General features: G+C 43.0%; 2 protein-coding genes across 2 annotated transcripts in view; one reads left to right on the forward strand and one right to left on the reverse strand.

Annotated features, from left to right (window-relative positions):
- The first annotated feature begins 1,678 nt into the window (after positions 1-1,678).
- On the forward strand, positions 1,679-7,340 carry pold2 (polymerase (DNA directed), delta 2, regulatory subunit). The gene is made up of 11 exons (XM_062543371.1): positions 1,679-1,808; positions 2,187-2,411; positions 2,879-3,000; positions 3,303-3,426; positions 3,526-3,640; positions 3,882-4,080; positions 4,928-5,008; positions 5,284-5,441; positions 5,738-5,865; positions 6,100-6,201; positions 6,485-7,340. Exons 2-11 carry the CDS (start codon positions 2,195-2,197, stop codon positions 6,640-6,642), a joined length of 1,404 nt encoding a protein of 467 aa, XP_062399355.1. The 5' UTR covers positions 1,679-1,808; positions 2,187-2,194; the 3' UTR covers positions 6,643-7,340.
- Positions 7,172-20,362, reverse strand: part of aebp1b (AE binding protein 1b) — an 18,809-nt gene continuing 5,618 nt past the window's right edge. The window contains exons 4-20 of the mRNA XM_062543370.1: positions 19,048-19,176; positions 18,680-18,754; positions 18,058-18,108; positions 16,450-16,503; positions 14,571-14,642; positions 13,652-13,761; positions 13,345-13,484; positions 12,674-12,758; positions 12,380-12,524; positions 12,116-12,204; positions 11,794-11,917; positions 10,977-11,173; positions 10,522-10,698; positions 9,552-10,209; positions 9,155-9,294; positions 8,773-8,872; positions 7,172-8,539 (exon numbers count right to left, since the gene is read on the reverse strand). Coding sequence (XP_062399354.1) covers positions 7,998-8,539; positions 8,773-8,872; positions 9,155-9,294; positions 9,552-10,209; positions 10,522-10,698; positions 10,977-11,173; positions 11,794-11,917; positions 12,116-12,204; positions 12,380-12,524; positions 12,674-12,758; positions 13,345-13,484; positions 13,652-13,761; positions 14,571-14,642; positions 16,450-16,503; positions 18,058-18,108; positions 18,680-18,754; positions 19,048-19,176 — 2,888 coding nt within the window. The 3' untranslated portion in view covers positions 7,172-7,997. The remainder of the gene's footprint in view (positions 8,540-8,772; positions 8,873-9,154; positions 9,295-9,551; positions 10,210-10,521; positions 10,699-10,976; positions 11,174-11,793; positions 11,918-12,115; positions 12,205-12,379; positions 12,525-12,673; positions 12,759-13,344; positions 13,485-13,651; positions 13,762-14,570; positions 14,643-16,449; positions 16,504-18,057; positions 18,109-18,679; positions 18,755-19,047; positions 19,177-20,362) is intronic.

Here is a 20,362-nt window from a genome sequence, read left to right on the forward strand (position 1 = left end):
CCCACTTATACTGGTGTTCCAATGCGATTCTCCTTGTAGGTTGAATTTCGGACCTCCCAGTAATGGAATGCGGCAAAACCCACTTAGCCCACTCTATCCTGTTGGAGTCACTGTAACAGGACCCCGTTAATTTTCTTGTAGTTTCTTTCAATTGAATTTCTGGGCTCATAATGAGCTTTCCTTTATTCATTTGGGTCAGAAGGCTGCTGTTTCCTTTCTGAGCACAGACCACTTCGGCTTCTGATTCAGATAATTCCATATTCCAGTACCTCTGGGTATCCGGTTACATAATGTAATCATTGATGTCATTTTTAGAAGGAATACAAAAAAACATCACAGTACAGTGCAGAGAGCAGTGGTGTGATGATCCATCAATGATACAAAATATCTTTACTGATTAGGTTTACAATAAAGGCCCTTGTCTCATTCTCATTTCTCTAAATCTGGAGAAATATCTGTGATTAAATTAATTTGAGATGTCGTCTACAACAAGGTCCATGTCTTTGTATCATGGTTGGGCATGGTCAATGAACAACCTTTTCTGATCACGTTGTATTGGTGCATGTCTGGTCATGTCACTTTGCACTTTACAACATAAGAAAAAATCAGGCCTTAACTCAATATCCTGATACAGGTCATGGTTATCTTGTGACTCAACAGTAACGCCCACCCAGGCTGCATGTGAAACGTTGATCCAGAATGTGGCGGCTGGTCTTCAAAGAACCAAAGGCACATGAAGGTTACATTAAATTAAAATGATTAATGCTTGCACACAAAGTACTCTAGAGTTCTGCACCAACTTACTTGAATGCCCTCATACAGGCATATGTTACCAGACCAGACCACTGCACTCCTCCAAAGAACACTGCCTGGGTCTGCCTTATCCAAACTTTTCTCATCTGTATTTATTGGTGGAATGCACCAGGACAATTCACTGAATTTTTTTGTCACATCCTATAAAATGTGATGGTATTGTATGATGTGAATGATTGAAATATGATCATTTCCTGTTATTACCTGAAGCATCTACAGTATATAGAAGAATGCACAAAAAAAATAATGTTATCATTCACTTTATACAAATACCAAGGCACTTCATTGGCATTATGGACATGACAAAAAGTCAGTTTTCCATGAAACCACCGGTTCAGAGTAGGGACGTCCTTCTCTGTCTTCAAAAATCTCCCCACACCCAATTTTTTGAGAATACCACCAAGATAAATTACCTTAACAGCCTCTTTAACTCGTTTAACTTTGCTTGAGCTGTTATTCTATATTGCTGCACTAACGTATAGCCTAGGCCTACCTTCAGTGTGACCTTTTTTTGTGGCGATAAAAGCGCCAGCTAAATGACTAAAATTTATATTTTAAAGTTTAATTAAAGTTTACTTTGCATAGGCCTATTGTAGCCTATCACAGGTGCCAGATGTTGTAGACTATAGCCTACTTTTTTTTTATTTATTTTTTTTTATCATTGAATCATTGTTTTAAATTTTAAGTTCTACAGTAGATTCTAAATCTGATCAGACTCCAGTGAGTTTTTCTACCAAATCTGATGCAGTGCATACCTATCTGATTAACTGCCCGCCCACCATAGACTGATTATTTTGAGTCAGTGGAACAGACCATGACCTCAACAGTATGGCGCTCGTATTTGTCCTATGACGTACTCAGACGTAGGAGTTCAAAGTTGAAGCATTTCGCGGGAGATATCAATATTTCAGAAACATTGCACCCGTGTGTTGGGAGTGCATTTTATGTTGAAACACATATTCCAACTTCTGTAACAGTCAATCAGAATAGCAAAGGTAAGGGTCCACATCCTCTTAACGTGGGTAACTAGCGCTTTAGCTGGCCAATAGGGCAGAAAAACGATGCACGGGTATATTGAATGTGTAACGTTAGCTAATGTTAGCTAACAAAGTTAGCTACGACGCTAACAACATGGTTAAATTATCCCAGTCTGGAAGTGTAGAGGATGCTATACTGACTTATCTAGCCTTATTGCATATCGTTTATATGGTGGATATGTATACGTATTGGGTCATAAGTCATAAGATTTCAGTCGCCGGCTAAGCCGGACGGTGCATGTTTTAAACTTTTGGAAATTGCTTGGTGCACTGTGGCTAATACGATGCCTTCATGCACTTTATCAATGTTCACATTCTGATGCAACTTATACACAGGTATTACCATGTTCTCCGACACTATTGATCAGAAGGAGTCTACATTGCTCCAGCCGCCCGGTTCGGAACAGCCTGTATTTCAGCGGGAGCAGCTGTCATACATCGGCTGCTCGGAGCGCTTCCGACTGGGTGAAAGAAGCTTCAGTCGACAATACGCGCACATATACGCCACTCGTCTAATGCAGATGAGAGACATCCTTGTCAAAAGAGCCAAGCAAAAGTGGGGTAAGATTTGTGAACTTCTGTAACATTAAGTGTCAACTATATTCCTTGTTATCGATATGTAGGCTACATCCTTACAGTGCCGTCACTGGCATTGCCACTGTCATTCTGGGCATCTTTTTGGACAGGTGGAAATGTGGTGTTGATAGTGCCTCTCAGCGGAGTAGTCATGTAGCATTCACTGAACCCAGGACTGCAGTTGTTTGAAGAAGTATCCTCTCTTTGTACATAGTTAAAGGCTAACCGGTGACTGTGTGTTTTCCTGCAATGAGATAATTCCTCTGTACTTAATCCATAATATCCCATAGATGTTTTTCTAAAATGAAAACAATGGGAGATAGAGAAAAACACCTTCCAGGGGAATATTTGTTGCACAGAATATGTTCTTGTCACAGTGGATCTTTACAGGCTATAGAAGATGCAGACTTCATCAAGGTATATGGCATTCAATCTGAGTTGTGTACGTGCAGGAGAGTCGGTGCCCATACGGAAGTTATGTGACCTGCCGATGGGGGAGCACTGTATAATTGTGGGTACCATCTTCAAACACATGGAACTTCAGCCATCAATCCTGAAGGAAATCAGTGAGGAGGTGAAATTTCTGCACTCATATCAGCTTTCCCCCATCTTAATGTGATGTCCACATCAGTAATGATGTCCACACTCACCACACAAACCCTTTAACCCACGAAGCTCTGACCTAGGTGCTTTAAGTTTTTCTGCCTTACTGCTTGCCACACTGAGTAGAGATGGATGAAAGGTTTTCAGTGCGCGCGTGTGTGTGTGTGTGGTGTGTGCGTGTGTAAAACAATTTGACAAATTAGTTTGACAAAAAATGTCAACACAGTCTCATGGAAGGGCTTCTGATGTGCAATCCCCTCTTTGTCCCATCAGCACAACCTGCTGCCCCAGCCACCCCGCACCAAATACATCAGCCAGTCAGACGAACTCATCCTGGAGGATGAGCTGCAGCGAATCAAGCTAGAGGGAAACATTGACGTTGCCAAGTTTGTCACAGGTATGGCTGCCATGTATGTAACTCATTTTCAGAAAGCCACTCAGTTTATAGGCCACATCCTTTCTTATTGCTGTTGTCCTTTGTTTTGTTTTGTAAAAGGCAGTGTGATTGCCATCTTGGGTGCGGAGAAGAATGACGGGAAGTTCACTGTTGAGGGCTTCTGTACAGCAGATTTGCCAGCTCAGACTCTCAGAAAGGTCCCAGAGGCCGATCGGTGGGTGCCTTTTCAAATCAATAAACTTGCAGTGATCGATGCGGATGTGTGGATGCGTAAATGTGTTTTGAAAAAAAGGTTGTACTGTATATAAACAATGTTGTACTGTATATAAAGTGTCAATATCATAGGAGTGTGGACATATCCTGATCTCTCTCTCTCTCTCTCTCTCTCTCTCTCTCTCTCTCTCTCTCTCTCTCTCTCTCTCTCTCTCTCTCCTCTGCTCTCTTGGCCCTGACAGGTTTGTTTTGCTTGCTTCCGGTCTTGGACTGGGTGGCACCGGTGCCGACAGCATGCTGGGGCTGCAGCTTCTGGTCGACATGGTGACGGGACACTTGGGCGACGAGGGAGAGCAGAGCGGAGCGGCGTCCATCTCCCACGTTCTCTTGGCTGGGAACCTGCTGAGCCAGAGTACCCAGGACAAAGACTCCAGCACCAAGGTGAGGCAGGTGGAGTGGTGGTGGTGTGGGTGGAGTTTGCGTAGTAGTTTAGCAGAGCCATAGAAAGAGAGAGTTGCGACACTCTTTTTAATGTCGCAGCCACACGCTCAAAATTAAAAAAAAAACCTGCACTGAATGGCTGAATCGCAGGAGGGTGGGATGCACTTCTGGATGCTGGAGGGTGTAATCAATTTACGCAATGACTACTGACTAAGAGATTGGCTGTTTATAGTTCCCAAACTCCCATAATAAGTAGCCTGGAGGGAAGTAGCCTGGGAAAAACGCTGCCATTTTTTCCTATGGAGATCTATGGGAGTGTCGCCACTCTGTTTTATCTACCGCTCTGTAGTTAAGGAGCTGGGTTACTGTAGCCTGGCAGAGTAGCCTGTGAAGTTGTGGGTTCGATTCCTGGCTTCCACAATTGTGCTCTTGAACGAGGCACTTAACCCTGGGCCAGTGACCCTTGTAATAAGGGTCTGTTAAATGAATACATGTAAATATGTCAATGATAATCGCTGCACTGGGTATGTATTGTGGTCACAGAAAGCAGTCCTGGCATTGTCTAGATATAGACTAGATTAGTCTCTTAATGCATTCATAACATGAAATTCATGGGTTTCATCAGGTCCCTTTCCACAGATGGGTTAATCAAGCACCATACAGTCTGTATTCTTGATCCAGACGCTTGATTTTATACACCTGTGGAAAGGGACCCGATGAAAGCCATGATTAGTGTCCTTTTTGGTACAGCTGTACCAATTTGTGATAGAAGAAGAGAGTTTGTCCAAAAGGCAGTGTGTCGTTTTTCAGGTGTTTCTCAAACTTTTCTCTTTTTCGGCCTTTGTAGGCCAAGTACCTGACTAAGAAAACACAAGCAGGCAGTGTGGAGGCCATTCGACTGCTTGATGAGCTGTTGGTTCAGCTAGTGGTAAGAAACTGAATCTGCCCTGCAAGAATATGTCTTATTGCACATCATGGAGAAAGAAAGTCATATTTGCTTTGGATAGAAACACTCGCTGAAAAACGTCATTGTAACCAACCACATTGAAATTTGAAACGGTGGAATATCTTTCAAAGGAGCATCGAAACACAAAGTCCTTTATGAATATGGAGTGTATATGATCTATTTTCACATAGCCCTTTTTATGACATTGAACAGTTTTTTTAGTGATTTGAATTTATGTATATTTCTGTCCTCTGCAGGCCTCCGTACCTGTGGATGTGATGCCAGGCCAGTATGACCCCACCAACTATACGTTGCCACAGCAGCCTCTGCACCGCTGCATGTTCCCTCTATCCACTCCCTACCCAACTCTGCAGCTGGTCAGCAACCCCTTTCAGGCCTGTGTGGACGGTGTGCGGTGAGTCCCTCTCTGCTGGAGACCGCCCACACACTCTGCTCTCATTCAAGGAAACCTCCACTCTGGGGAATGTAGATGTGATAAGTCAGTGATCGTGCGAGTGTTGATTTGGAATTTAGCAGATTGAACATCAGAAAAACACTCATTGAATCATTGAAATCAGAATCATGGTTTAGATATGCGTTTCACTATCTCATCAAGCATAGATAGAAGTTGTGCACCACTCCATTGCCAGGGTGAAACAAACAAGCATTGGGATTGTGATGTAACTTCCCCTCTTGCTGCCGGCTACTCAGGTTCTTGGGCACATCAGGTCAGAACGTGAGTGACATCATTAAGTACAGCAGTATGGAAGACCACCTGGAGGTTCTGGAGACCACGCTCCGTCTGCGACACCTGGCCCCCACTGCTCCGGATACACTTGGTTAGAACACACACACACACACACACACATGCATCCACTTGTGCTGCTGCGGTCAGTTTTCATAAAGCCTTGTGTTTCAGTTACTCATTGACATCTGGATTGTATAGGATTGTATTATGCAAAGGAGTTTGGATGCCCGCCACTGATAATCATATAAGTTGTAGAACTGTTGGCATACTTTTTATATTTAACCGTACCAATGCAAGCACTTACTCTTTTCTCCCCCTTTCTTAGGTTGTTATCCCTTCTATCAGAACGATCCCTTCATCCTGGAAGAGTGTCCGCATGTTTACTTCAGCGGAAGTGCTCCCAGATACCAATCCAAGCGCATTACAGGTCAGAGCAGGTCACCTACTGCACGCTGTATGTCGTATTTTGGACATACTGTAGATGCACAATCTTTCACCTGAGGGGCTCACTGAGCTTCTGTTAAATGTACCCTGTGTTCAGTTTGATGTTTCTGGCTTTATGAATCATGAATACCCAGGTCAATTGAGTGTTCAATTGCGTGTATTTTTTTATGTTTTAGAATTTAGATATAGTTTTGTTATTCATTGAAGATGTTGTTTTTTTTTTTTTTTAATGGTCCAAATCACTGCTTTGTCTTGTGTTTCTGTAGGTCCTGAGGGGCAAGACGTCCTCCTTTTGTCCATCCCAGAATTCAGCAGCACGCAGACCGCCTGCCTAGTCAACCTGCGCACTCTAGAATGCGAGCCAATCAGCTTTTCTTCCTTCTCTGATGAAGATGAAGAATCTGAAATGAATATTAGCCACTGAAGCCCTGCAGTTGGTATGATTTTCATGATGTGTTATGATATTTTTGACTGGTAAAAAAAGATTTTAGTGTATGCTTTCCATTGCCAAAGTATAAAGTGTCTCATCATTACACCATGATCTACGAATTTGTAAAAGCAGGTTGAACACTCTTGGGATGACTAATTCTTTGGCTCGGTTTGTGTGAATTTGGATCAGTGGACAACTAGTCACAAGCAACTCATTGTAACAATACTGGCTATGTATGAAGTTTCCCAGCCATGTTGTTATTAATGTTTTTATTGTTTTTCATGAGAGCAATAATTTCTGTATTGGAATCTGTCCATATGAAGTGTTTTAATACTTCACTTTTTGTGGATTATAATTCTGTTACACAGGTAAGCTTCCACCTGTTAAACATAACAAGCAAGGACAAAGTCATTGATAAGAGATCATTTCAGGCATTTAAGAAGCTGTAGATCTTTGTGTGTTTGGATGGACCCCCTCCCCCTTGCATTTTGTCAGTCAGTGTCATGGCAGAAGACAACAGCACTATGTAAACAAGCCTTTATTAGCTGGAAAATAGTCATTGACCTCAGCTACTGTACACATTGAGAATTGTTCTGGATTGTTCAGTGCACCCCCTTAGTGGAAGCTGGAGCAGTTGCCTTTGAGGGTGAGGAATGTATAATGTAAATAAAAACTCTTTTGTATCGAAATGACTTCAGGTCTCTAGCATCTCTTTGTGCTCCTTGCATTTCCTCTTCTATTGCTCATGGTCTCACTTTGACATTACATTTTTTTGTCAACCCACTTTTTGAGAAGCCTAATATTGTAAAGATCTCCATCACTGTGTTCCTTGGGTTGGAACTACTCTAAATGGTTTCAGACCATAAAACACATCTACAAATTTCAACCAAAAAGTCAATTTAGTCAACAAAAATAGGACCGATCCAGGTAGCCTTCGAGGACTGAGATAACTCAATCTTCGATCTAAGTACCATCAGTCTATTACAACATGTGCCTTGTGAGATGCAGATTGTAAGGGAGGTGTGGCAGTGGAGTGCTGCTGTGTTGAGTGTCAAAAAAAGCCTCTCTCTCCATGTCTACATATGAAGCAAGAGTGGACAAAGACTGAAGACAAACTCATAGGTGATACAGGACCCAAGACCACGTCTCTCCTCTTAACATGAACAGAAAGAATAGTTGTAATGAGAGCTTAACAGATGTTACTTTGAAGTGCACCTAAAAGCTAACCTAGGATTACGATGGTGCCAGTTATCCCCCATTGATAATAACTGGGTTACTTATTTAGGAAGTGTGACCCTTGTCCTAAATTTGTAGTTTGGCAACTTAATTCCATGTCCACTTAATTCCACTTAATTCCAGTCATCTGATTCTGAATCGTAATTGTAGTCCAGCTCCACATTATAATCTGTGGGTTGAGTGTCTTCGTACATGGGGAAGACCCAGGTAGTGGTGGGGGGCCCTGTGGTTGTGGTAGTTGTGGTGGTGGTGGTGGTGGTGGTTGGGGCCATTGTTGGGGCCATGGTTGACCTAAGGGCCAGAAGCCTCTGCTGACGAAGGAAGCGCAGCCGTTTTAACCGGCGTAAACGGTTGCTTCTGATGTTGCCCGACACGCCATTGTTCTCTGAGCCCGTCGCTCTCGTGCCGTACCTTTGTGTGTTGCCGCCATATCCCTGTTGGTTTCTGTTGAGGACACGAATGGGCTTGTTGCCATGTAGGGCCATGATCTGCTTAATGCGGTCCCAGTTGGACTTGCTGAGTTCAAAGTTACACAGGGTGGCGCCGGGCTCAAAGCCCACCACGCACATCTTGACAAGGGGTGCATAGCCCTCTGCACGCACAGTGACGCGGTATTCTCCAGGATTCAACAGGCGCCAGAAATCCCCAGACTCCCCTGAAATGAGAAATGAGAGTCAGCGTGCCGGAGAGACCAGGCCAGTCCAGGGACAGGAGGTGGGAGGGGAAAGGGAAGAGAAAAACAGAAGAAGTGAGAGTAATCATTTGTGGAACCATCTGCTCAGTTGCACGTTTCTCAGTTGCACAAGTCATAGTGAGGTTGAATTGGTTTCAACAAGTGGTACAAGATTGGTGCTACATACAACTCGTAGCCAGATAAGAGAGACTCACCTGTCCTCATGTCGTGGTTTACCCCCTCTACAGATACAGTGGCGTTATCGATGGCGTTCCCTTCCTTGTCCCTTACCACACCCCTGATTCCTCGGTGCACCTGCAAGAGATCAATTAATTAGGGACACTGCAGACTCAAAAGCACAAAACTTCTGCCACATACTTAATGTCCCCATAATATCTTTGTTTCTTTTCATATAGTGTATGATCGGCCTTGACTGCATTTACAATGCATTTTAATCAACATTTCTATCTGTGCTTAGGCTACAAATTCCTGAAAATTCATTTAATTAAGAATTAATTAATTAAGAATACCTGTAGGCCGTCATTTCATTAAGAATAGGGCATCATTTCATTAAGGATAGGTCTTTTGTGGACTCACTTGTTCCATGAAGGTGAGGAGGGCCTCTTTGTTGTTCTCCCACTCCCGACGCAGTTCACTCTGATGGGGGAATTTGTCACAACCCAGGAAGATGGACAGCTCAAAGCAGTTGGTGTGAAGGTAGCTGAAGTCATTCATACCTAAAGAAGGGGAAAAAATGTATGATGATTTGCTTTAAAAAGCATCAGCATTTAAAAATCATTGGCAGTTATTGCTCTCATTAGAAAAGAGGAATGGCCACAAGAGGGCAGCCTCTATCCAGTTTAACATGTAAGGGGTAGTAGAAAAGTGCCCAATTAAAAAGGTCAGTGGTTTAAGGAAAAGGGTCAAATCTGCAAGCAATTATAATTTTAACGTGACTCATACAGCCCAGTTGCCCTGTTGGTGTACCACTCACTTCCTGTGACAGGCCTCCATTTGGCGCCATTCACAATGCCCATCCCTCCCGTGGGGTCATCACCATGGCAACCCCCTTGATAGGTCTGCGTCATGCTGCGGTGGGTTGAGGCGAACGAGACTGCCAGCCAGCGGAAGAGCGACTGGTCTGCAATGGTGCGGATCTCATCCTCGGCCTCCCCTCCGTACCCCTCGGCTTCCCGTCCGTACCCCTCAGCCTCCCCTCCGTAACCCCTTTCTCTCTCCCCTTCATGGCCTCTCTCGTGGTGGTAACTGTCTGGGTAGCCCTCGGGCTCACTCTCCTGATGGTACCCATAGCCCTCGTGGTGGTGTCCGTAGCTCTCAGGGTAGTATCCCTGGTTCTCCTCGTGGTAGCCTCTCTCCTGGTGATGGTATCCGTAGGATTCCTGGCGGTAGGAGTCGGGCGCCTCGTGGTAGCCAATGTGCTCCCAGCGCCTGTCCGATTCCTCCTCTTCCTCATACTGCCTCTTATGGCGGACCAATCGCCGGGTCCTCTTGTTGCGGTCCTCTCCCTCTTTGGTCAGGCGGTGCATGTCGAAGGGGTATGTCACCAGCCTCTCGCCCCCCTGAAAGTTAGCCCCGAGCACAAACGGGTTGGTCTCCATCCAGGAAATGATGGCTCTGGTTTCTGAACCAATCTGAAAGAGAAGGTAGGAAATGTGATTATGTGGGACTAAGCATGTGAAGAACCATGAAGAAGTAAGTGTTAGGGCAAACTGAAACTGGTACACATGGCAGGCATGGCAGTATTCATGAATTCTACTCCTACTGGATGTTTGTAACATCATTCACAGAGGTCCCTGTTACATCCCATTTCAAATCAAACCAAAAGCAGAGGTGGGTACTCTTAGTCAAATAGACTTGAAATCCTGTTATAGTGTTAACTTCACTTATACAACCATAACTTAAAACCATAATTCTTTCTTCTTTTATCCACAGTTTTCTCTAACCATTCCATCGTCCAGGAAGCCCTCGGGGATGGGCACATGATGATTGGGCACCACTTTGGGCACCCGCCCCTTGTCCTCTGCATCCCACAGGACAGTGTTGAGGTCGGGGAAGCTCTGGAAGATGTCATAGCCCTCCTCAGTCCAGTGACCCAGCTGCCAGCTGCCAAGCTCAGACCCCTGTGACAAGAGAAGCACAGTGTTAGAGGAATAGACGAACACAAGCACAAACTGTAAGTTGGAGGAACGTAAAAATTATAGCATTGTTTTAAAAATAAAGGTTTCCTGGAAATATTGAATGTTTGTACATGTGAAAGTGCTCTACACAAAACAGTAGCTCAAATACTGGTTAAAGCTAATGGATTTGTCCCATGTTAATGCATGAAGGTGATAGATAAAGCATTGCACCATTTCAAAGCACTATTGTGGACTTAAAGGATGGTTTAGAGCGTGCTAACCTTTTCAAAGGCCTTCACGTGGCCATCTGGGTTGAGCGAGGGCACGAGGTGAATTCGGATCCCCTCCACCAGGCGGCGCACTTTAGGATTTCCGTCCTTGTACTCCTTACAGAGGTACTGCATCAGCATGAGAAGCAGCTCTCGCCCCAGTGCCTCGTTACCATGGAGACCTGCTGTGTAGCGGAACTCCGGCTCACCTGTGGTGTGTAAGTAAGTCACAGAGCTCAGATCATGAAAACACAATGGATCACAGATGCTGTCTGCAATACATGAAATCAGTGGAAAGGGTTCAAATGTATGATACATCTAATTTAATTTGTATGAATTGTATGTTCTGGTGAAAGGCGATGTTCTAAAATACTTTTGTGTCTCCTTTAAAACTTAAGATTTAAACTTTTAAACGTTTTTAAGTTTTAAACTTTTTTTTCTAAACTTAACTTTTCCACTGCAATTTGTCACTATAGTCTATGGGGTTTCACAACTTTGAGACTGTTATATGGAAACACATGAAGAGTTTCGTTCCAAAACGCTGTATCTCCATTAAAAAAAAACATGATTATTAAATAATGTTTTTTAATTGTATTTCAGGTAACGTGCAGATAGATAAAAATATCAATAACACAGACACAGTTGCACTGAAATTACCTGGAAAACAAAATGTAAAAAAATGATTCATGACAATGAATTGAAATGGATAGAATCTTGGAACCAATCTCTTCACATAAACAGCACATGAATATTTTGCTTGTTTTGGATATTCTTGTAGAAGCAGTTGAGCTCACTAATACCAATGCTACTAAATCTACAAGCTACCCACCTGTCTCATGAATGCCAGGGTTGTCTGACATTTCCATGGCATAGATCTCCAGACCTTTAGAACTCTTGCCTAAGCTGTAGAAATTGGTGATGTTGGGACACTCATCCGCGATCGATTTCATCAGCTGAAAAATTACAGAGAAATCATGAGCTGAGTCAGTGAAACATGAAAGCCTTCAATCATATACTGTACAAAGTCTACTGAAGTTCCACCAAGAACAGGACTTGTCAGGTGATATAGTTCCAAAGTAGAATTCACTGAAAATGACCTATGTGAGCCACTATCATAATTATGTTCCCCATCCACCATATGCACAACACACCTTCTCCATGTCGGTGTAGCTATGATGGGTGAAATCAAGGTCGTCTCTGGGGGTCACTTCATTCTGACTGTAGTGGACGCTGACAGGATCTGTGCATTTAGATAGAGAAAATCATGGCTCATGGAAAATTGGGCTTTAAACGGCAAATTGTCCTGACAGTACTATGAAAGAGACCAAACATCATCGCAGGTTTGACCACTTGTAAATCATTTAGTCAACCTCTGGTACAATGTCTGCCAAAAGGTCAAAGGTCAGCACTATCACCTGGCACTGGGCAGCCCATGACCTCCATCCTCATGCAGAGGCTTCCATTCCAGCTCTGAGGCATGACCCTGATGTAGCGAGCAACCATTGGCTCCACAAACTGGGCCAGCACTGGAGTCTGCTTATCTGAGTTGGCAAAGAAAAGCTGAGAGGAAAAAAGACAAAATCATTGCAAATAATCTGAACCTAAATCTAATTTTTTTATATTTTATTTCATTTTTGAAAATAGGTAAAAAAAACAGGTTTTGTTTTACTTTTACCTGTAAAATGTGGACAAACGAAAACTTAACCTACCCATTCAGAGTAGCCATCATTCAGTATAACCCATTCACGACTGTCATTACTGAAGGCAACATAGTATGAGGTCACAAAGTCGTTCCTGTAACAGAAAGACAACAAAGGTTAACAGGTTATCAAAGGTGCCATTAAGGTTATCAGTCAAGCAGAGAATATTAGTCTCAAGGCTAAAAGTAGCTCCTAACTGGTGAATTTTGAAACTCATGACCGTGTCAGTCTTAACTTTAGGAAGCCTAGTTTTTTTTTTACTGAGATTGATTCACAAAGCATTTTAGAGCTAAAAGTTGTACCAAAGCCTATGAGTGCGAGAGGACTTCTACATCATTAAGATCCTTTGAGAATACGGGTCCTGATATCTGGCAAATGTCTTTGTAAACCCATGTACTGTACGTCAGCAGACGCTATGGACTACAATGTGAATATACATGACAGATATAGTAAATGGTTCCCCAAATGTGCATAGACTGATTTGTTTGTGTGTGTGTGTGTGAGAGAGAGAGAGAGTGTGTGTGTGTGTGTGTGTGTGTGTGTGTGTGTGTGTGTGTGTGTGTGTAGGTGTGTGTGTGCGCACGTGTGTGCGTGCGTGTGTGTGCGTGTATGTGTGTAGCAGAGACAACTGAGTTATGAGGTGATGGCATGAGATAGAGCTGGAGCTGAAGATATCTCACTCTACGGGGTCGTCGCGGCCCTGGGTGATAACCCCGGTGAACTCGGTCATGGTGCGCGCATCCATCTCAATCCAGTGCTGTTTCTCCTCAGGGTTAGCGCACCATGCTCCACCATTCAGGTCGTCATCATTGGAAGAGGCCTGGACACACAGCGACACATAGCCACATGCATACACATCAGTCTCAGATCAGAGGATGATGGAATGCTGCACAGTGTTGTGACCGGTGGTGTGTTTTTGTATAATTGCAATATCTGCCAAAAAATATACTGTTTCAGTGTATGTGATGGAGGCATGTGTGCAATTACCTGCATGTTGAGTCGTGACCTGTGCACTCCGTAGCGATACTGGGACATAGATGACGCCACCAGCTGGTCAGTAGCGACACGGTGAGACTCCATACCAAGTGGGGGGCAGTCTGACAAAAAACACACATAATACAAATGTTCCTGACACTGGACTGGTAACTTTACAGTAAAGAATCCATACTGATGACAGTTTTATATTTAGATACTTTAGAATACTGTACATGACAGCAGAATTAAAGTAAAGTACATGTATAATTTTGACATTTCCAAAACGAAGACAAGGGAGACAACTAAGGGTATAGGAATACTATTTCTGTTCTATTTCTGTCCAATATTACTTGTTGTGGTTCTGTAAACAGGAAGACTCAAATAGTAGTATTCTGCAGGTCTGGGAGTCATTGTGTTAATATATTGCCAAGCCATTATGAGCATTTTATTCATGACTGGTTTCAACTTACTTGAAAAGATGACTAATTCTAAGCATCTGTTTGAAGCAAACAAGATGACTCCTCTCTGTTGTTTGGAAATTTCCATTGAGAGGGAGCAGCTGTGTAACGGGGACAAGGCTTTGGCAAAGATATCCCTCTCCAACCAATACAAAACAGCTTACTAAACTGCTCTCTTAGATGCTTGAGGCACACAAACTCTAGCAGAGAGGCACAATAAGTCTCTAACACAAGTCTTTGTAATAATAATGATAATGATAATAATAATACGTTTTATTTATAGTGCCTTTCTCAAACCCAAGGTCGCTTTACAGAGTCAAAGAAAAACAAAACAAGTGTGGAGGAAAGAAAAACAAAAGGCCAAAAATGTGCTGAAAAGGGCCAGCACAGGACAGGAGTTTGGACAAACGGGCAACATTTTTGTCTCCTTTAAGTACACAGTAAGACAAAGCACAACTGATCGTTACACTCACTTTTGGGATCTTTGTAAATGCGCGGTGTCTTCAGTCTCCGCTCTCTCTCCTCTTCCAGCTTCCTCTGTCTCTCTGCCAACAAGATGTTAAGAGATAAGTGAGGACCACCCCAAAAGAGAATGCTGTGAATGTCAATGTGCTTCCCCCGTGGAGCATGAAACACACTGAGGTCCCTGACCAGTACCGCATGTGTCCTCACAGGCTATACGGCCGTGTCAGAGTTCACATCTGTGTGTGCACAAAAGCAACCATGAGCATACGTGTAAAAATGACACGTCCAATGTGTGAATGTAAACAGCGTAGTGACTATTCAGAAACATACCAGCATTTCTTATTCAAATGGAAAGCATCACAGCATGTTGTTTTTCAGGTCAATTGACTGCTCCTCAGACTGTTTTCTCAGACTGTATTTTATAACAATTGATTGATAGTGTGTTTGCGGAGACGGTTTTTGTTCCTGTTTGTTGCTTCAAAGCCAGGGCTGAGGGCTTATGTAAAAATGTGGTGCGGACGCCAAATCAAACAATCTTTTCAAAGGGGCCCCCAAGCATCCCTTGAGCTGGGCCCGGCTCAAATAGTGAACGGCTCCAGATGATTCTGCTAAATTCCGGAATAGCATGACCTAATGTTGATCTATGCTTAGCAAAATGCGAGGCGGACCACAGTCAACTAAATACTCCCAGTGGTGCAGATAGTTCTCAATAGCCAGGAGGATTTTTATCATACACGTCGTCCACACCGGGGCAATTACTGACCAGGCACAAGAGTAAAAAACAGAGTCTGATAAAAACTGATTTATGACTCATGTTCACAGTTTTGGGTCAAGAAGGATACACAAACACACACACACACACACACACACACACACACACACACACACACACACACACACACACACACACACACTCTAGTGATTCAGCACCCACAAGGATATAGGATTCCAGATAAACGAACATTCCAGCCACCCCATGTAAATCTCCCTTCATTTTCACTCCCATAGTCCTCCACTCCAGTTTTTTCTTTTTTTTTCTTTTTTTTTTTTTATCTCTGTGTGCCTTTTCCATGTGTTCTTACACCTCTTAGCCTTATCAGATCCAGGGTCATGTGAAAGTCAGTCTAGTCTCTACTCCCATTCATCATCAAAGGTAGCTGCTGGGAAACGTCTAATACCAATTTTCAAGGAATTTGAGACACAACTTGTTACAGGTACCGTATTTCCAGTCTCCCACAAACTCCCTTTAACTCACTGACACCAACCAAAACACATAAATGTACGCTGGTAGCTCAGAAGAAGTGCAAAATGTTCCTTGGATTCAAAGCTGCATTTAGTTATTCTCAGTACACCATGCTGATTCCAAACACATTCAGTCACTAACATGCAATATGGGCTGAGACATGTCAGATGAAGCCAACACTGAGCAAACTTCCACGTCAGCTGAGTTTCATTTGAGACCGGACTTTACGGGCCTGGGTGGACGGTTCTAGAGGGAAGTCAAAGGTTCCCAATTCACACTTGAGTGTAGGCTTTAAAAAATTACAACTAAACCATCTTCTCTTTAAAACTTCTCTTATGAAGATCGTTCCACCCATTGTGAACTAGTAAAATATACTGTTTCTTTGTTGATTTTAAGACCTGCCAAGCTGTTTATACAGCAACCCACAGGAACCTCTCGGAAGGTGGTATTGCACATTTGAAGACTGATTTGACTGAAAACATTTTTGCAGAGGACAGACTGAGGTTGTCCAGCTTTTATCCTGCTACAGCAACCAACCAATCACAAAATACCTCTACAGCAGAGGAGTTGTTTTGACGTTTCTAAACAATGGGATGAATTACTGATCAGCGCCCAGCAGAGATGGAAAACACTGCATACTTTACCTGTCTCCTCCTTGTCCTTTCTTTCTTTCTCTGTTCTCTCAGCCAGCTTCCTGTCTGTAGAAAACCAAACAACCACAAGGATAGCTTCAGAAACAAGGTCAACACTTTCAAACGGTGTGAGAGTCAACTCTGGGTGGCTAGAGTATAGCATTCAGGGGCCAAAACAACGCTGGAAAGATTGATGGTCACACTGGATAGTGCCCATAACCTCTTATGGTCCTTCACAGTTACACTGCTGGGCTTCTGTTTATCTTGAACACAGTATTCAGTACTTTCTTTGCCAAGGAATATTTCCCCATATTTTAAACCTGGAATGTCAATTTACATTAAATCCTAAAATACGTTATGGACATTTTTTTTTTTTTAATCACTTCACATCTGCTCAGTGTTGGTTATAAACCATATGTGTTGGGTACGTACATGCCTGGACAGTTGACTAAAGTCTGTAACAAACCCCAAACAAATTCCACTGACTCCCTTGCATTAATCACACTGTGTGTCTGTGCTTGTTCGGTTGGCTGCTATCTCTCTTAAGTTTGCAACCTGGCCCGATTTCAGGAGGCCATTTTGTTTCCATCTTTAAAAGTAACTTTTCACAGAACTTTCAGAGGGTCAGGTCATCTGTGCTGTGTTTGCTTGTGTGCATGTTGCCAAACCAAAAAGTTTTAAGAAAGACAGCAACTGGAATTGTATGTCATGCCCAGGGTGGGAATTATACCAAGGCCATGAGGCCATGGCCGCCGTTGCCCTACACTTTGGCCTTGATGCCCTGTGAAAAAAAACCCATCATAAGGCCACAGTGGCCTTTATGCCCCTGACTTAGGGTTGCCAACCATTCAGTATAATACGGAATCGTCCCGTATTTGACACGTAAAAGTCTTGTTCCGTATTGAACTGATACGGAACGCTCTTTGCTCTTTGAGTGAAATTAGGTCCGGTGCTTCACCTGATAATTTGCTGCGCAAATGATCACGCAATCGCGAACCGACGGAAAAAGAAAGCAAACGCAACCAAAGTCTGCCATGATTGGGCCTCAACTTAAAGAAGTTTGAGGCTGTGTTAGTGTTTCTCAAAGCCTACAGCGGCTAGCGGGTCTATGTATTTGTGTCGAGATAACCCTGACATGTAAAACCATCGAATTTTACTCAGTGGCCTTTGTGCCCCATCATGTGGCCTTGGTGCCCCTAAAAAAAGAAAGAAGGTGAAGGCCAAATGGCCTTGCCCCTAACATGACGAAATTCCCACCCTGGTCATGCCTACAACTGAGCAGGGAAATCTTCTTTGAGTCAGAGGCCACATGATCTGTGTCTGGAAGGTCTGATCGGCCCTCATGGTGTTCTGTCTTGCTCTGATTTTGTTTTTAATCTTTCTTTCTAAGAAACGTTGTCTTCCTGCTGGTTCAAGGTTCATCTTCTTGTTTTCCTCCTTTCGTCTTTGCTCTGTTAGATTTTCTCTTATTCCCTGACTATGTCTTATACTCAGTTTGGAACAAGGGATACCCCTACTCTTACCAGTCCCCCCATTCACACACAACAGTCTCAGTCAAAATCATACATTCAATATACAGTATAAATTCATCACAACACCGACAGTGTCAGTGGTACATACCATAGTCATAGTTATACCATGGTGTTTCGTCAGGTGATGAGGTAGGTTCCTCTACAAGAGAGCAGACAAAGACCGACATCAACTCAGCTGGCAGACTTTCAAGATTAACACAGGATCAACACAGCTGCTCCCCCTTAGACAGTCGCTACACAGAGGCTGTAATTCACAACGTTTGCAGATGTGGGGTTTCTGCATTTACAGTAGCCTACAGGGACTAACTACTTCTGTCTGTGTGCCCTCAAGAGAAGCCACAACTGAGGCTGCGACATATTTTTTTCTCTCTTTTTGTTTGGGGAGACGTGTGCTAATGGGCAATGTAACCACCCTTTTATTTGGCTAGTTAAGACTTTAATGTTCATTTACAAGAATTGAAAACTCCCACATTGACGAAATGTTGTTGCAGACGCTGAAAACAGACTCGTGAAAAGTTGGCCCTTTATTTGGACTAGTTTGAACTGGTTGAATAAGTAAAATGTGTGTGTGTGTGTGTGTGTGTGTGTGTGTGTGTGTGTGTGTGTGTGTGTGTGTGCCCACAATCACTTCTGCTGTGTCCAGATCTGCATGTACAGTATGCCCTAAAAGCTAGTCAGCAGCTGATTTGTGACCCACATATGTAACCCACCTATGTTGTAGTTCCAGTCAGCGGTAGGGCTCACCTCCTTACCATCTGGAAAGGGTAAGTTCTCTGGAACCTCAACTGTTGGAATGTGGAAAAAAGGACTGTGAGAGAGGCAGAGAATTTAAACAAACTTAGCTCATATGCTCCCATGCCTTGGTGTCCCAAACAGAGGTAATTGGCAAAGGAGCTGTTTGAGGACAGGCAGACAGGATTAGTCCAAGTCTCTGTCACAGACAAAAAGCTGAGGAGGAACATGCTGTGTGTTGTGTGCGCTACGTAATTAGTGTAATATCTCATAATATATTTTAGTACTTTTTGACGCAACACGCAATAACAGATCACGAAAAGGCTTGAGGCTGAGTGTCACTTGCATGTTGAATCCCAGTAGTCCTCGTCCACCAGATCAAACACGGGAGGGGTGGTTGGCTCTGGGACCTGGGGTGGCCTGTCTGTCTCTGTGTCGGTCTGCTCATCCGGTTGCCTCCAATAGTCATCCGACTCTACAGGAGAGAGATGAGAGAACACGTGTTGGAGCAAGAACAACAGAGAACAAACGAAAGAAAAACAGAAAGAAAATCAAAGAGTTGTCACAAACAACCATTTAAAAGCCTCCAACTTACAGTTACAGTTCATTACATTACTGCTGTACACACTACTGTATACATCTTGGCTTGTCACACAATTTTCTAAACATGTCTTTCAAACACCATAATCCCACACCAAATATGCAAAACCATACACTAAATTTCAGTGTTTGACTCCTTTTTCAATGTAAACACATTTTGCTAAACGTACCACACACATTTTTCTACCATACGCACAAAAATCTACATAGGAAGTAACTTGATTTCATTTTTCAAACCCAAAAAATACCACACTCGCTCTACTACAGAACACCATCTGATCACTGCCTTATTATAGACCAATGAATAGATCAACTCTATAGACCCATTCAATCTCGTCCTAGAGATTGAATGGGTCTATTGAGATTGTTCAGAACCAATGCCGATACTTTGAAAAGAAAATTAACCAGACTTTGACGTTAATGTTCTACAAAAAGTCGACTTGTCTTCAAACTTTTTTTTATTTCTGTTTGTCTCCAAGTTACCATTACCATTACGCCTGTGGAAATGCCTTAGAAATGCATAATGTTTGTTTCTGCAGTTGAAAGGGCCTATGAATACATACTGTACACATCCAACCGTCAGCTCAATATATCTTAAATGTTTACTGTTTACTATTTCAACTTCTCTCCGTAGATGACTTTTACTCTTGTATGGAAATAAACATAGAAGCCCATGAAAGACAGAAGCGCTTTAGATTTTGAGCAAAAGTGTGTGCATGATGTATCCAAAATGTCATATTATGACAAAACTGTTTATAATGTGAGACAAATGTTAGCTTAAGAGATGTGTTTATGACATGTTGAATGTTGTCATTTTTCATTTTGCCTTTTGTGTGAGCAATAGTGGGTTTTGTGTGTAAAAAAAAGCTTTCACATACAGTAACTAATTTCAGACAAATAAAGTATAGCAGTGAAGCCTCCAATCCGAGGCAAGACCATACTATGGTTTCTACCATCTTAAAGCACACACACACACAGACACACAGACACACAGACACACACACACACTCACACACTCACACACACACACACACAAACACACACACACACACACACACACA

Source organism: Sardina pilchardus, chromosome 8 (genome assembly GCF_963854185.1).
Source record: "Sardina pilchardus chromosome 8, fSarPil1.1, whole genome shotgun sequence".
Classification (NCBI taxonomy): Eukaryota; Metazoa; Chordata; class Actinopteri; order Clupeiformes; family Clupeidae; genus Sardina; species Sardina pilchardus.

Coding starts and splice junctions, on each gene's coding strand:
- pold2 (XM_062543371.1), top strand. CDS start 2,195: ATGTTCTCCGACACTATTGATCAGAAGGAGTCTACATTGCTCCAGCCG. Junction 3,001..3,302: donor TGAAGGAAATCAGTGAGGAG/GTGAAATTTCTG, acceptor TTGTCCCATCAG/CACAACCTGCTGCCCCAGCC. Junction 4,081..4,927: donor ACAAAGACTCCAGCACCAAG/GTGAGGCAGGTG, acceptor CGGCCTTTGTAG/GCCAAGTACCTGACTAAGAA.